The sequence below is a fragment of the Malurus melanocephalus genome, unplaced genomic scaffold (assembly GCF_030028575.1).
Source record: "Malurus melanocephalus ecotype Western Australia unplaced genomic scaffold, MMel_1.1 scaffold_2, whole genome shotgun sequence".
Lineage (NCBI taxonomy): Eukaryota > Metazoa > Chordata > Aves > Passeriformes > Maluridae > Malurus > Malurus melanocephalus.
Window position 1 is genome coordinate 7545868 of NW_026623234.1, and position 17997 is coordinate 7563864.

The 17997-nt window shown below is 37.5% G+C and overlaps 1 protein-coding gene across 2 annotated transcripts in view; it reads left to right on the forward strand.

Annotated features, from left to right (window-relative positions):
* Nucleotides 1-17984, forward strand: part of LOC130573992 (cytochrome c oxidase assembly protein COX16 homolog, mitochondrial) — a 49621-nt gene extending 31637 nt beyond the window's left edge. For both annotated transcript variants that reach the window (XM_057366900.1, XM_057366909.1), the window contains exon 4: nt 13516-17984. In XM_057366900.1, the coding sequence (XP_057222883.1) occupies nt 13516-13632 (117 nt within the window). In that variant the 3' untranslated portion in view covers nt 13633-17984. The remainder of the gene's footprint in view (nt 1-13515) is intronic.
* The last annotated feature ends 13 nt before the right edge of the window (nt 17985-17997 follow it).

Sequence of the window (17997 nt, forward strand, 5' to 3'; positions counted from 1 at the left end):
GGTCTCTATGRTCCTTATGCTGAACACAAATTTTTTTCTTCTCATACCACACTTCTGTCACAAGCCTTTAAGGATCTCGATTGCACCCATTGCTCTCATCCTTAGGTGTCCAAATGGCAGTACACAATCTTGATAATATAAGTTACTATTCTATTAYTCTTCTGTGATTTGTCTGAAATAAAATTAAAACTTACCTTTTCTATTTTCAGAGGCCTGATTTCACAAAATATCTGCCAGTTTTTACCGTCACTGCAAATAGTTTTGGGCTCTCCCCTGCTATAAAAAACTGTGGTTTATGGTGTAGGGAATGAAAAGATGGAAAGTTCCTATGGAGACTCAAAACTTAATGGATTTTTAAGTTTTGATTGCCTCTGGGATTATTGTTGCTCAGTTTCCATTCAATATGCTGTAAGGCTGCTCTGATTTATTTATGTGGAAGAAAAAATAAAAAGAACCACAAGCAGTATAAAGAGCCACATCTCCAACTCAATACTTAACCTCAAAATCAACCAATCAGTATTCAAATATGCCTTGCTTTTCTCTTCAGAAGATGAGTAAATAGTTGAAGGATAATATTTAAATAGCCATAATTGCATTATCTTTATGGATAAATCAATGGTAATAAAATACATCTGGCATAACAATATATTACAGGCTTACTTGGGTAATGACGCTCTTTTCTGATGGACAGAAATGACAGAAGCAATCTTATTTTTTTCTTAATCTAAACTGCAGAGTTCCCAGACTGAAATTCTACCAGAGTAGTGCTTGGGTGTTAGAGAGGGCAGATCAGTTCAACAAAACAAATGGATTTCCATAATGAARAAAGATTTGGATTATTGTTTTGACTCTAATATCAATATATACCTAACTATGGGCACCAGCTTGCAAGCACATACTAATTTCTTGCTTCAGTGAAATCYGTGAAACTACCAGCAGTCACTCATATACTTGGCAGGCTCCGCTCTGAGTGTGTGACAATTTAAAGTCACTGTTGCCTCTATATTCTGGTGGACAGAATCTAACCAATCACCAAGTTATAGCTGACATTTAGGAGARTAGTTTTCTGTGGACTCCATCTGTTCCAGACTAGAAGGGTTTGGGTGGACATTTTTCTCCTTTCTTTATTTTTTGACTTGTCCAAAGTACAGCTCTTAGGAACACCTTCTAATTCAATATATAGGCCACATTGAAGGATTACACTGGTGGCTGTTACTAAATATGGTGTGATAAGAGATCAAGGGCAGTTTAAAAAAATTTGCTGTTTTGATATGTAAAGCCTTATTTTACAATATTATTAGCATTATTTCTGCAACTGTTACTGAGGATACCATGCCAGCTCTTTTGAAGTGTGGTTGCCTGATACATGCAAATGTCCTCTGGCCCTCCCTAAGACTTTTAAAAATATCTTACTGTYCTTATGGAACTGTACATATTGAATACACAGTGAATTCTTCCAGAACATCATCATTTCTTCTGTAAGGATACATATACCCTTATGGGCATATTGCAAAAAGTAAAGACATTTCCAGTATTTGAAACATGTTGAAATCTGCATTTTGTCTCCAATGTGGTGGTGGTGGTGATGTAAAAAGTTCTAATTACAGACCTAATTTATTGTGAGAAAATTAACATAAAGACATTTTCTTACCTTCTAATTTACTAAATTATATCTTCTCAAACTATAAAAATTTTATTTCATACAGGAACCTTTCTGGTCAGGATACTATTYTGAGGAATGAAGAATTTACATGTGTAGTTCATACTCCTTTTCTTATATCTCAGATTTGTTAATAATGGCATTTATCTTGTGCCTTGGGCATGCCAGAGGAGCAAGATACCTTTGCATACACTCTCCATTGTTTATGCATTCCTCTCACACACTTACGTGTCCTCATATGACCAATTAGTSCCTGCTGCTCCCCTTTGCCTAATAAATCATGGCTCTGTCCGCTGGTGATGCTGGTACTAATGWGAATGTAGTTCTGCTGCTGAGCTGGGCCTTGTAGAACACACTGTAAAAAATGTCAAGTGTTTGACCCACGACAAAAGGCTAGAGTATTTTATTTGAAAGGACAAAAATACTGTTTGAAAAAGGGAGATTAAAAGCCTGATTAATGTGATGTGTGAAAAATATTCTTGTGGCTGTTTAGCAATCATAGTACATTCCTCTACATGTGTTTAATGCAGTCTCAAAATAGCATTCCTTGTTCTAGCACTTGGTTTCTGTACTTCTGTGAAATTAATGGTCTAGTAAACACTAAAAAATCTGGCCTCGGTTACATCAGACCTCAAAATATAGAATCATTCTGAAGGGTTTTTCTAGCAAATAAAAATGTCCTTAAGGATTTACTAACATTTTACAATGGAAAAAATCATTTATGTTTGAATCAAATATGTGATATTCAGTGGGAATCAAAAGCAATTGAAAGTAGAGAAAAAATATCACAATAAATAAAAATGTGAAGGATTGCTATGGAAACAGTAAATGAGTTATAAAGCAGGGAAGACTGATAAAAGATGCTAAGGGCATCAGAGCTGATAAGTAAGCTGACAAGGATGTGGGTAAAAGGATGGTGTTGCTACAAACCAAGAATAAAATAATGAGGGTGTAAAATCATGACTAACCATGTTGGCAAAGTAGCAATATTCAAAAAACATACTTGTATATCTTTTAGAGAAAAACGTCCTTTGTATTTGAATCAGATGAGCTTCCAAATCCCTTAATAATCAAACAAGAAGTTAATTAATATCTACTAGACTGATGGTTTATAGCCATGTTCTATAAATTTGCTTGTAAGATTTCAGTGATTGCTGAAAATTTCAGTCTGAGAATGATGGTTCTCTGGGAATCATCCCTGGGCAGGAAGGTGATACTATTAAATGAGTTCAGTGAGATTTGGGACATATGGGCAGTATTGAGTCCTTTTTTCAGTGATGTGAAAGAAATCRTGAAATCATTACTAATGTGCAAGTGATACAAAAATATTGCAATAATAAAAGTATGGCAAGGCAGGGACAAAGAGCTGTTTGTAATACTTGATAAGATGGGCCCATTAAATCTGCAAAGTTCCTTTTAAAGTAGCCAAAGTTATTTATTTAAAAAACTGAAAATGTAAGCAGAGTGGACTGCATTCTGAAAAGCATCAACTCTGGAAAAGATTTAGGAGTCAGTGAATAAATAATTCAGCTTGATCTTCTACAGTGATGTTGTGGCACAAAAAGCTCATTCAGTGTATGAATATTAGCAGGAATTGTAGATGTAGGAACAGGTGATTTTATTTCTGAGTGTGGCACTGATGAGCCTGGTACTGAAATTCTGGTTCTTCTTTTGGGATCTGCATTTTGAACAGGGCTTTAAGAATGGATTAGGTTGCAGAAGAGGCTGAATGTACCAACTTAGGGCTCTAGAAAGTTCCTTAAAAGAAACTTAMAGATTTAAATCATCTTAAGGAGCAATGTTGCTTTAATATAAATACTTTCATAAGAAGAAAGTGATAGTTATTGAATATTTTTTGTTGCAGAAAATATGCTAAAATTAGAAGTGAGATCCATTACTAATAGATGGGAACATCATTTAAACACAGCAGCAAGAAAAATGACTCCTTTGTCTTTCAGAATATTAAAACTGTAAAACTTTTTAAGGTTTTCCTTCAACTGGTTTCAGGCATGGCATAATTGATGTAATATGCCGGTCTGCAAATGGTCAGACTAGAGAATGCTGCTTTCTTGACTTAAAGAGTATGAATATTAAGCAGGTTTTCTTTCTTAAAATTTGATAAATCCCTGAAAGTCAACATTAGCTCTGGACAGAAGTTTTTTAATTGCCTGTCCTGAGAATTACAGCAAAAGTCTTGTATTTGCAGTATTAAGATACATTTTGAGGACAGTTCAAAAATGAAAAATAGGTATATAGAGAGGTGTTTTGGGAATATAGCCTCTATATTTACTGCCTTAAAAGAAGAATTTGAATAAGCTCCTCTGAAAACAATACAGGCCGCTGAATGCTTATTCGTCTTAACTTCAGGGATTGTGGTTCCAGCAGAATGGATGAAACATTTTTTCAGGGAGTGACCGTGTAGGAACATAGTAATTGAATCCAAGTGTATGGACATCAGGGGTACTCTAAAAAGAAATTCCTGGATGCCAGTTGCTGAAATGTACAAGTATCTTGTTGCTGCCATTATCAGTAACAGAGGATTACTGATTTTGTTGCTGTTTAAGAGTTATCAGAYTAGTGTATTGAATTGATTGCTTCAGTGACTGTGAAAGTACTAGTGGCTAAATGACTTGAGCTGTTTGAGAGGAAAGATGTTGGGAAAAGATTCCTSTTTGGTGACTGTTGTGATGCTAAATGTGGTTGAAATTATTTTCTTCCCCCTTTAATCACTCTGTTCCTTCCRTGCTCTCTTCTTTCTTGGTGCATTGTCCAGCCTAGCCATTAAATTCCAACTGCCCTCCAGGYTGTGTCTGAGACGAGCTGAGTTTCTTGCATTTCAGTTTATTCACATGTGAAATGGTCTTTTATGTTTTTATTTCATTGTGCATCTACAACACAATGCTTTGTAGAGAAGTACAAAGTCATGTTATTTTATCATCAATAGAAACTGCCACGGGGAAAGATTTTAGTTCAAATAGTTTGTGTTAGGCATTTTATTCTGAGTGGATGTACAGTCCATAGCCAGCCTATAGTTTGTCTTTGTCTTCTTGACATATCGAGAGTTTTTCTATATCAAAGTTCAATGTGTTCAAACTATAGATTATGTTCACAGTTCTTCATAGAGGAACACAAGAAGGTGGAATTTGGTGATGGGTGTGGCAGAGGAAGAGTTCTGGTGGAAAAGCCTTCTTGCAGGAAGAAAGCCTCCAAAGGAAACTTCATAGGATATCACTTTTTACTGGTTTTGTTTCTGGAATTCATTTCTATTGAATAGTCCTATAAATTCTTTCCTGATCATCTCTTAGCACAGGATTTTCCTTAACTAAGAGTTGTTTCTTTCATATATGTTGCATTTGCACTTTTTTTWATCCAATAAGAAGACACTGATCCCTCATAGATGGAAAGCAAGGTGAGTGATTAACAGTCAGATAGCAAATGTGGTTGGGACATGCAAATACTTGTTGTAAATAATCTCTTCTCATCACCCTTTCTCCAAAATAGACTGCTTAGTACCAGCTTGCACCCTCTGTATATTTGTTTTGTTTTTAATGCCACGTAAATTGACCAACTCTTACCATGTTAGGGCCAACACTGTGTTGTCTCAGTCACAAAGAAACCCCAAAGTTTGAGTAGGGCAAGTCGTATCCACACATCATGGCTGAATTCTTTCATTCAAGTAATGCTGCTGGTTTCTTCCAGGCAGTCAGTATTGCTTTTGCAGCTGGCTAGGTGGAAATTTTAAGCACTTCTGCCATACTAATGGGCCCTTAGTGGGGAATGTTGGATCTTTGGTATGAAATATCTCTGAAGCAATTTTAGTGTAGTGTGGAGGAATTTAGCTACACAGCTGAGGCCATATACATTCCTCTCATTGTCTGCTTCTGAAGACAATACAGCAGAACAGATAATATTGAAGGAAGTTTTTGTCTCAGCAATAAAGCAAAGTCACTTTTTGCAACAATATCCCCCTGTTTGTTTTTCTTAGATATATTTCTCTTGGCCAATTTCATAAACACTACCTGGAATATTTTGGGATTGCCTATGTATTTCCAGATGATGCCCACACAGACAATCAAGTCTAAGTATGAAATGCTTGAAAAGATTATTGTGCACTTCTTGCATGTTCTTTGCTTCTGAAATTGTTGTTACCCATCATTATTTAATGTTCAAACTATACTATAGAAATATACTCTGCTTTATATATATATACTGTCAGAGTATGGGTCACTGCTTGTACTAACAGGTTACTGATCAAACTGAAAAATGAAATGCAAGATTCTGGTGGAGGCTGACCATGGAGCTTGCACACTTCTTAGCTAAATAATCCAACTTCTAAAAATCAAATGGGGAAGTTCCCAAGTTTAACCCATGACTTCATTGTGTGTCTGGTAAAACTTGTTTTTTGCCCAGATATAGGTGAGAGGCATCACTGAGAAGTTCAAAGGCTGAGGGAAATGCTGTTGGTAATTCATTATGTAGTAATCCATCTTCCATTGTAGCATCTTCCCCTCGAGTTATTGGAGAGCCAGTGTCCCTCTATGCCATCTTATAGCTCTAACATAGTCTTCAAGTACAATACAGTTCAAAACCAAAATACCCTCCAACTCTAGAARGTCCCCAGACCATACATTCTACCTTCATGCTTGTAAAAATTTAAAAATATGCTGTAATCTTTCTACGTTAGAAGTCTTTCTGATTTGATTTGAAGACCTGTTGGTTCTGATAGAATGACAGGTAGAGTTATTCAGAAGTTATTTGTGAACTGTACATCCAGCAGTATTGCTGAAWAGTTTTGCTGTTGCTGGTGGTATARTGGGGGACTAGCACTCCTATTACTGTCCTCATCAAATAGACAGGAGGTGTTAGCCACAGAGAAGAAACAGGAGCATTTTTTCCCTATGAGAAATTGTCCAACAGCACAAATCAAACAGTAGCCATTGATGTTAMTGAAAAATTGTTTATGGCTGAAGGATTTGAAATTGCCCTGTAAACATTTACCCAAATCATAGTTTCTCCATGGAGAGCGGTATTCCATTTCAGCATATAAATTGATAAGCAAGTTCTGAAAGAGACGTGAGTCAAAAATCAACAAGGAATTGTAGATGAGAACCCAAAGTTCTCAACTACACTGTGTGAATGTTACCAGAACTGAGACCAGGATAGAGGAGGAGCGTGTGAGAGGCAGCAGATTTAACCCACTGATTCTGAAGGGTTGACTKCTCAGTAAGGTTGACTACTGATTTGAAGGAGTGTGGTTACTTTAGAGTAGTTGTTTAATGGCCTGGATTTAAGTTTAATTTGACACTGTTGTTGTAAACCTTCTCTAGTTGTTTCTTTTGTGATGCCCACACACTTCWGTTAGTAGTTTCATAGTGGTAACTGATCATTTCTTGGTATGGTAATTTCTTAGCCCTTTGCTGTGGTATTCATTGCAGCTTTCCCCTCTCACATAAGAAACCTTTTTTCAGATCTCTTCAGAAGGAAAACACCATGTGTGACTCATGGGTCTCATATTTTTTTATCCTGGTACACCTCATCRTTTTTTTATTAGAGTATCTTTTTATCTTTATTATAAGGACATACTGTGCCAGATTTTATATACAGAAAGAAAAAAAAATTGTCCACAATTCCAAGTATTCATAGTCCTAGGAAGCTGTTTGAAATAAACCAGCTCTGTGGTATCAGAAGGGTTTTCTGGACTCCACATAGAAACATGCTGTAGAAATCTGTATGCTCTTCCTAGCAGCAACAGAACTGTCATTTTTTACTCTTACTGGTCTCCTGCACTGTTAAAGATCACACATCCCCTTCAGTCAAGTTCACCTTTATTTAGTTGAAAAAGATGCTGCAAACATCCCAAAAGTCTGTCCCTGGCTGCTCCTATTGTTGAGAGGTGCGCTGCAGTAACTAGGACATCCCTTTACGAAGTTAGCAAGTTCAAGCAGTCAGACTTGGGAAATTCCTTGGTCCTCTTGACTTGGATAGGTCCCCCAAGTTGTAAATTTAGGGATAAATCTTTATAAGCAGCACCTCTCTTTCTGCAGCAGAATAACCATGGCTGGATTACACTTTCCTATATGAGAGAAATTAAAACTATCCTAAATTTATGTGATTGCTTAATTGAAAGTGGTATTTGCTGAATTTTGGGTATTTGATCTTGAAGTTGTACTGTTGCACTCATGCTACTATTTATGTTGGATCATTCTGAGTTTCATTTTTGCTTAAGAAAAGAAGATATGCTAAAAGTAAGTKATCCATGCATGAATTCCCTTGACTTTATCATAAAACTTGTGAGTCTTTTGTTCTGAGAAGTCCATCTTGGGTGATCTGCAGCTGTAATGCGTAAATGGYACTGGGTTATCCTCTGAGATTTAATTTTTTAAGAGATTCTGACTTTTAAGAAGGAAAACTGCTTTTAAATTAGGAGGAGATCATGGCAAGGCCTAATTCCTGATGCAGGACTGTTTGATATTATTTTCTATTATGTTAAAAATTCCAGGCTGTGTAATCATGTAGTTCTGAGTGATATAGTTGTTTAGGTTAGTGACCACTTTGTATCACTGTAAAACCTTCACACAAAACTAAKGGAGTACTCTGTGTGCATTAACTAAACTCTGTGACACCTCTGAGGTGGAGGCAAGTTCTGTTTGCATGCTTTGGATTGGGAAAAGGCAGCACAGACAAATGGGTAGTGCAGTTCCTCAATACACATCTTTTACAACATAGTCACTCCAAGATTTTCTCTTCTGTCTCAAGACAATGTTTCCTTCAGCTGTGTCAGTTCAAGTGTTTGTGTAGTCCTATATCATTTATTCATAAGTAGTATGAATTTATTTTCCTAAACTATTTTGTTTTTTCTGTTTGGAGCACAGCCCCACATAGTTGAAAATTGGCATAATTAAAGGAAAAATGATGCATAGGGAATGGGTCTCTTAAACCAGTTCACCAGAGGTAAATTAATTGTGCCATACATGAATGGTGTAGGATCCCACTGAAGTAAGCAACAAAGCCTCTGTTGGTTTCACTATTGTGGTTTTTGCCGGTTTTCAGCAAAGACAAAAAGAGAAGGAGCTCTCTGGATGCTTACATGCCAAATCCCCCACCCATTTCTTCCCTTAATGAACAACAACAACAACAAAATCTTATTCTGGCCGTAGCTTGCTGCTTGCTAACTTGCTTGTATTCTAATATAATAAAAACTAAGCATTCTCTGATTGGAAAAAATGCTTATTTTTAAACTGAGGATTAAATCACTAATCATGAGCTATTAAATCCCAGATTATTAAATCACTAATTGCAGATATTAAATTATGCCATTTCCTAAATGAAGCCACACCCATTTTATATTAAGAAAACGAGAAATCAAAAAGATGGCTCTGGGAAAGATTCATTTAAAAAAACAAAACATGAAGGCCGTGTCAGTGTGATGATGAAGTTAAGATTTTCAGTCATGCACAAGACAGCAGATTCAGTGTTAGCTGTAATTTTGTACCTTTTCATCTATATATCATCATAGAGCTCCTCAATATACCTTTTGTCTCTTCAAGCTTTTTTGACACCTTTGCAAAAACAAACTATTCAGKTGGTTTAATTCTTTACTGCCTCTTTCAGCTATGAGGATATTTTTTCCCTGGCTCATCTTTTGTCTGCAAATGRGTTTGCTTACTATAATGATGGAAARTAATTGTCTCTCTAAATTAGAGCTATTTCTTTCTGTGTTGCTCATCACAGAATTTATTTCAACAAGCAGTAAAGTAAACAGGATTCTCTTATCCCTCCTTTCGTACGTGAGAAACTGAGACTAAAGCCAAACATTTTTTTGCAAGTGGCCACCTTGAATTCACTCAGCCTGAACACTAAAAGCTCTAAATGAATTTCTGCAGACTTCAGTTTGTGTATTGTGGCATGAAGACTATCCTGCAAGAGTAGAATTCAAATTCCTTTTTAATTTTTATTTTATTTTAAGACTGACAAAGAATTATGACTTCTACTTAAGCCATACATTTGAACTAGCAATTAAGAAGTGAAGGTTTCTTTATGTCCTTTTTGGTACCTTTGCACCAGTCAAGCTGTATAAAAGTCTTAAAAGTCAAGTGTGGCAAACAGTTGAACATATTTTTCTTTTTCACTGTTCCTGTCTGAGTAACCACGTTTTTTTCCTTGAATTTACAGCTTCTGTCAGTCCTGTAGTCTTAAGAGGCAGTTTAGCTGATTTAGGGAGTGAATCAGTAGATTTAATGGACTATACTGATCTTACTTTAAACAGCTAATTTTCGATATCCTTTGGGCTATTTGAGACAATCAGGAAAAGTGCTGCTGATCTGATCTGATTACATTTCGTTGTAGTCTCCAATGACTGACTGTTTAGTACATTTAAATTGGGAGAGGTGTTACCGGTTTTAGCTTTCCAGTTCATATGAATTTCAGTTTAGTAAAAGCTGGAAGTAGTTTAACATCTTTATGTGATGTCTTCATAAAGTTAGGCAGGCATAGTCCAAATGGCTAAAATTAAAAAAAAAAAAAAAACCAAAAAAAAGAAATTAAGAAGACCTAGCGATATAGAATGAAAGACGTTGACTTCATCTGAGAGCAGAACTAGCTGCTAGCCTGAATTCTCATTGTACAGCTGAGGCAATCTGAAGGAGCTGTGTAACTTTTTAGCTTGTGCTGCACCTAATTAATCTGGTTTTATTCTCATCACTAAGCTGAATTTAAAATGTAGCTATGTGCAAGTCTTTAGGCTACATCTAAAGTAGMCATTTATTCTGTGATGGTACTGTTGTAAGAATTCTTATGTCAGTGACCGAGCGAGAAGGGTCGGGATTTTAGTCAGTTGTGTGTGAGGTATTGTATTGTCCTGGTTTAACCCCAGCAAGCAGCCAAGCCCCACGCAGCTGCTCACCTATTCTCTCATGATAGGATGCGGGAGAGAATCAGAAGGGTAAAAGTGAGGAAATTCATAGATTGAGATCAAGACAGTTTAATAGCTGGAGCATAAGGTGTGGGTGTAAGCAAAGCAAAACAAGGAATTCATTCACCACTTCCCGTGGGCAGAAGGTATTCAGCCATTCCCAGGAGGCAGGACTCCCTCGTGTAAAGGTTACTTTGAAAGACAAACTCCATTACTCTGAATGTGCCCCTGTTCCTCCTCCTTCCCCTAGCTTTACATGCTGAGCATGGTGCTGTATGATGTTGGACATCCCAACAACTGTGGTCAGTTGGGGTCARCTGTCCCAGATGTGTCCCCTCCTGTGCACCCCCAGCTCACTGGCAGGTGCAGTGGGCTGAAAAGAGAGGCCTTGGCACTGTGTGAGCTGCTCAGCGGTAATGAAAACATCCCTGTGTTACCATCACTGTTTTCAGYGCAAATCCAAAACATAGCCCTATACTAGCTATTATTAAAAAAAMCCCTAACTCTATCCCAGCTAAAACCAGTACAGATATATGTGGAAATAGCTATACAGTGGGAAAGCACTGCAGAACAGATTTGCACATCCCCTKTCAGCAGTGATACTCCCTCTTATGCTTATCCACATGCAACAGGAGTCCTCTGTAATTCCAGAATTGGATACCATCAGTTCAGAAAGTTAGAATGTCGAATCATTCTGCATTCTGATGACTGATAATTGTCCCATAGACTAAATTTATGCAGATACTGTCCCATGGTAGTAGGGAAGGTGCTTTCTTCTTGAATTACAGTAAGATACTACAGTGTTTATACATGACACAGAATGTTAATTATCTCTGTAATTATAAGGAGAAYTTTAAAAATATATAGTCTTCCTAGATATGCAATCCTTCTTTATATTTTAATTGATCAATAGGTCTTATCTGTCATGTCAGACAGAGCCATTCACTGCACATAGCCCTTGGTTGTTTTATTCTGTCAGTATATCAGTGTGTTTTCTAGGCATCTTTATGATTTTTATTGGAAACTGCCAAGATACTCTCTGGTGAGGTTTGTTTAGATAGTATAGTTTAGAAATACTTCCTGTTTTTGAGAAACATCCTCTCTCTGTAAAGCCTTTGTGACGTTTCAGKGGCAAATTAATATGAACTTTTGGTAAAGATCTTCAGCATGCATGTCTCTTTTGATAGACTTCTTTAAGCAGCTTATCTTTAGATACCACAAGTTCTGTTGTAATTCTTTTAAAAGTTGATTAATRTTCAGGTTTAGGGAGCCAAACACCKTTKGAAATAGTTTAGATCCTCACAACTGTGTGACACCTTTGTGTTTAATTAAATCAGTAATTCTGTTAAAGCACAAGGTTATTTTTAGTGTAGTTTCCTTGAAGCTTCCATAAGAATCAGATGTTAAATTCAGAATTAGAAATCAGAGAGAATAGTCACTGTTGTGTGGGATGGATGAATACCTTTCCTTCTTCTCTGTCCTTCCACGTCAGCTCAGATCTCTTCCGGTTGAAATGAAGTACCAGCTAAGCACAAGATGTATAAAGTAGTGAAGACAATTCTTCAGAAAGATCTATGTCAACTTCACTGTACAAAAACTTTAGTTGCTCCTCCCTTGTGAAAGTCGGCTATGTTTGTGCATGTGTTCTCATATATCTTCTGTAGATTGTTGCCTAATTTCTTTTGATATCTGACTAACTTCATTGCGATTTCCTCAATTGCAGAAGTGGCARGAAACTTTTACATAACGTGGACTAATAGCAGGTTTATTCTGTTATAGCTGTTGAATTATTCTGCAACTGTTATTCAAGTCCCCGGGTATTTGCCATTTATTTGAATKATTGATAGTAGACAAATTAGGCCACTGGCGCAGGACAGTGTTAAGTATTTTCTGGTGTAATTTTACAGCATTTGCTGAGACAAGGCCCTGATCACAGATCAGGTTTAAGTCCCACTGCAGTACGTATCATTCATTACTGGAATGCAATGTTGCCCTGTTCAGTAAGGTTTGGAACAGCCCTGATTCTGGCTGTGGTGCAGACCCTCTCCTCAGTCTCCCTGTCATGTCCAATGTGCTGTTCCACAGTTGGCATGTGAGACTTGAGGTCTGTGTCCTGGGAAGGGACAGCTATGTCTCTGCCAATAGGACCGTGAAGATACAGTACATGTTTGTGTTCTTTGACTGCAGCACATAGATGAGGTCAGAAGGCCACCTGTTCTTCATTTTTGTTACCTCTAAATCTAGGTAGTTCTGAGTGGAGATGATAGGAATGGGCAAGGAGGTAATTAAATATAGGTAGTTTTAAAATATTTGACAGTTCAGTCAGTTAGTTAGCCTATCTCATGTATGATTWAGTAAAGGCCTATCTGTGGTGTCTGGGTGCCATGCACACTAGTCAGCAGAAAGCATTGCATGCTGCTCTCAAGTTAAAACCACATGGACTGAAGGGGTCTGTTGCTGTCTCTCCTTGTGCTAGATGATGAATCTTTTTGCAGCATGCTTTGAATGTGGGCTGACACAATACCTCAGGTCACTAATTACTAGTCTGTTTGAGCTATACCAGTGCTTGTCRCTCCTACTACTTCAGTGCTTGGCAGACTTGCAGTTGAAGAACAGATCTGGAAAACAAGGTGAGAGGAGAAAAAGTGAATRCAAGGTATCTTGAGTCCTGATCAGATGCTGCGGTGCTTCCTGTCCTTAAATGTTATTTCTCTTCTGACAAGCAGATACAGTAATGCCCATCTTAGTCATTTATGTTACTAAATGGATAACTATGAGGTTTTTTYCCTTCCTGTTGAACTTCTCATGCAGGGTAGATGAAAGTTCATCAACCCAATGGTGATACTGAGTTTCTTGTGAAAAAAATAAATCAAGTTGTAATTACATGTACTTTAAATCATGGATCTGTCAAAGTCACACTGTTATGTTTGCTGTTTGTCTGCAGAAGCTGGAAAAATCTAACTTGGATAACTGGGAGAATATCAGAGGACCCAGTCTGTGGGAAGATTCCAGGACTGTTCAAAAGCAACGGCGAGAAGCTCTCCGTCTCAAGACAGAGTGACTGAGCAAGCCTACTTTTGTGCCTCTGAAAAAGAAAAGAGTCTCGGGCTGGACTATCCTACTTTTTAATCCAGTGTCAGGAACAGACATGGGAGCAGTTGCACTGAAAATTCAGCTGGTGTATATATAAGTAACTGTGAGATCAGTCTAAAAGGCTCTGTATTATATGAAGCTCTTTGTTTGCATCCATTTGCATAGAGTACCACAGGCTGTATATCTGAATTTTCAATTAAAAAAAGCTGATTATTCTAATGAGAATATCCCATTGTTTTTCAGTCTCTAACATTCAAAACTGCTTCAGCAAGGAATAACATGTCAAGAGTCACTTGTCAGTACCAGAAGTTGTCATCCTAATGAGAACAACAGTGCAGTCATCTAGATGTGTGTGACCAGATAAATGCTGCTTCAGGGAGCTCTTGCATGACTTCAGGCTCTTTAGCTTGGAAGGGACTCCACAGGCATATGAGCTGTTCAGAACAGTGAGTCCAATTTTGGCTAAATAATACTCTTGTGTTTCGTATCCAGGGGCTTGACTGTATRAAGGTGTGTACTTAGTGTCAGCTGATAATTGGTCAAAAACATTTGTTTAGCTGTGGTTAAATTTCTGTGATTAGTTTGTCAATACCTCCATACAGGCACCACCGCTGCACTGGAACTTCTCATTTTCAATTGAAAGAACTCTTCCTCACAAAGAGTTGTGCTGATTCTCTGTGAGTAAATATTGTAGCAGAATCTTCTTGAACCACTGTATAGTGGCAAAGGTCATCTTACATGCATTCATGTACATGTAAGATTAAATACATGTAATAATATGTATTACATATGTGATCTGTATTACATGCACATGTAATCTCCTGTGCATGTGCACAAAAAATTTTTATGTTTCAATCAATTCTTCCGAAATGCTTGTCTTTTYATATTTGTCTTTGGGTGCTAAATATTTGTTGTTAGAGAACATTGAGCTAACATTCAGGACCTTTCTGCTGAGAGAGTTCAATGAAGAAGCATCTACTCAATTTTTCAAATGAAATTATACTTTTAGTAAGGTATTGCAACAGATTTGTGAAACTCCTCATCCGAGGAATGGAGCAGTAGAGCACACATTAACAGTAGATTTTGGTTTCAAAGCTCTTGGTTACTCCCATATGTAAATCCTTTTGGAACTGTCTTTGGGAAAGGTGTGGCCTTACTCCCCTCTGTAGGATGTGTCAAATGCAATCTAAATGTCCTTTTGGACACTTTTCTAGGGTAGCTTCCTTGCCCTCATGTAAATCTTYCCTCAGCACTTTATTTTCTTTAGTCTTTCAGTGGTGAGGTCCAGGCTTTCTGTGAGAAAGAGAAATTAATATTGAGTTTTAGGGAGTTATGAAGGAATTCATAAAGCGTCACGTGAAATATCTTAAGKCATGTTTTCTTCTGATAGAGTTGTGAAAACCATCAGAAAGTGGTGGATGAAATGCACCAAACTAAGTTGGAGCTGTGTGTTTGTGTATCTCCCTGATCAGTGTTCCCTGCTTCTAAATCAAAGTATGAACAAATAAAACTAGCCAGGAGAGGAATAAGAGGAACAGTACAAGAGTAGGTAATAATAAATGCTATACAGAAACCACTGAAAAAGTAGAATGTARAGGCATTAAGCTGTGCTAACCTAGATGAGGAGGAAATAGGTTTATATGTTTTGTCATTAGGCAAATAGAATATAAATATGACAACTAAGGAGTAATTAAAACTGYATAACTTGTTAAGCACTTTTTCAGCTCTTAAATTCAAGTTTGGGTGCATTTTCACTGAYTGCAAAATTGGTCATTCAAAGGACATTAGAGCTTTGGCTACACTGACAGTGTTCTCTCTGTTAGGACTCCTGCAGCATCACTACTACTGTTACGTGAGAGCTGGACCATTGAAAATGTATCTTTACATTCCCCATTTGCATGAACTTYGCAAATTCTTTTTGAGAGGATGCACATCTTCCTTTTCCCTGTTTTGATTGAAGGAAATGGGAAGCTGCCATTGCTTTGCATATGGAGAGGCGTGCTCAGCTCCCAGGCTTGCRCGGTGGCTCACAATATGGACCAGCACTGCTCCTGAAATAAACACATGGCTTTCTAAGAACAGCATGTGTAGGAGAAGCAGCCCCTTCCCCCAGGGGAAGAAGCAAAGATATTTCTCTTGCATTAAGCCCTTAAGCTTATCAGTTTTCTTGATGAACAAAATGCTCACTGAAATATCTTGTGTATTTTTAGTAATTTGATATTCTGCAGAGACTGTTTTGGGAATGGTCATCTTATTTCGGCAGGTTTGGAATGTAGTTGTAATTACTTATATGGAGCATATTTCTTATGTCCTAATTTAGGGCCCCTAAATTTTTTCAATTTTAGTTGATTGTTGGCTGGTTGTGGGCCCCCCCTGCCCTTCCCTTTTTCTTAGACACTAAATTCTGTCATTTCTGAGGGCATATTTGTGACTACCTTTGAAGTGGCATCTCTGGAAAATGATGGATTTATCTGAGCATCTCTGAGAAACAATGACATGCAGTTACAAAACTTCCCAACTTGCCCTTGCTTTCAACTTCCATTTTAGAAGACAGCCTACATCCACTGATTGGCCACTAAAATAAAAATCCACCATGTTTTTTAATGCTGACTTATTTTAATCATTCTTTTTCATGTTGACTCATTTATGAATTAAAAAAAAATCCCCGAACCAACAATAGCTGGTACAGAAGCTGTACTTCTCATAAAATGTGAAGAGCCATTTCAGCAATTCATCTTTATTGCCATGCACTTGAACAATGACTTGATGTTTTACGCTGTGCTTTTCTTACCCATTGAATTGGAAGTAATACTTTTGAAAGGCATGTTGACAGCCAATTAAGTCTCTTAAGTTGTCATGCAACCTAGAGTAGAAGGCACTCCAGAAATGTGGAGAATTGTAGTTCATAATAATACTAGCAGGAGAGGCAAACTTCAATTAGTTCAGAATTCATGCTTAGTTTGGCTGCTTATTTGAGCTATGGCTTGAAAGCCAGTTAGAGTGCTTCTGGTTATCTCTAAGGCTCCTGGAGAAAAATTCATTCAACTCCTGAACTGTAAATCTAAACATCTGTGAGTGGAGGGGGTCAGAGKTATCTCAATACAATTGTCAGTCTGAGATAACAATTGATATTTTTGCATCCTCTTTGGTAACTGGCATGTACAGGTCTGAGGGAATGAAAACAAGGCTTTAGTGAGAGGTGTTCAGTATTACAAAGATAAAAGAGAGGACTGAATAAGCCAGTTCTTTTAATCAATGTTGCTGAAATTAGAAATAAAAGAAGGAAGTCTGGCCAGGTGTCTCTATGTATGTGGGCTGAAAAATCAGTTTCAAAATCCCTGTTCTGACAGTAAAGGAGAAGGTGTTTGTCTGTGAAAGAAACTATAGCAAGGTTGGTCTTAGGGATCTTCTATAACAAGTAGGACATAGAATTGGAGGAAATCTGGGGCACCTGTCTCCAGGGATAGGGAGAGGTCAGCACAGCACCACAGATACGTGCTTGTCTGCCTGGATGGTTCCCAGTGGCAGCTGTCTGCAGCTCAGAATGCTGACCAGACCTCTGTGTGAAATCTGCCCCGTGGATCCTGCTTATTGAGTGTAGTTTTCCTACAGCACTTTGAATGTGCAGACACGTGGGGAACCTAAAAGGTTCAATATCTCAACTCAGCTGTAACAGATGAAGGAGAGCCTTAGCAAAAGCTGTAGCTACCATGCTGCAAGAAGTTTTTAAAACTACTGAATAGCACAGCAGTTGAAATTCAAAGTTCCTAAATACATCTGGATGAGCAGTTAGATGTTAAAAACTTCTARGAATCAGAATGCAGAGAATAATCTTGCTCATAGTGATCTTCCACGGTCTTGAAAAAGGGTCCAGCTACCCAAAAAAAGATAGGTTGTGATGTAATAAGATATGAGTGATGGTACTTTTAGACCAGAATACAGAATGCAGAAACTTCTGAAAAGCAACTCAATCGATCCCATCATCAGCTGAGGACCAGTCCCAAAAAGCAGAGGAAAAAATCCATTTCTTCACAGAAAGCAGCAACTTAGATTTAAAGGTCAGTGTTCATTGGATATTTTACATGGCACTTSGTGTTTCAGTATGATTGCTTGTGTCTAGAAACTCAAAACAGTAGGTTTCACCTTRTGAAATAACTACACAGACCCTTGTACTTGGTGATCTTGGATTTGCTCTGAGTTGCTATGTTTGCCTTTCCAGCTTGAATCCAGGGCAAGTTTCATTTTTTATTCTGTATTTTCCAGAGGCACTTATTTCTGCAAGAAATGGAAAAGCCTGATACTATCCTTTGCTACTAATTACTTTATGTCCATT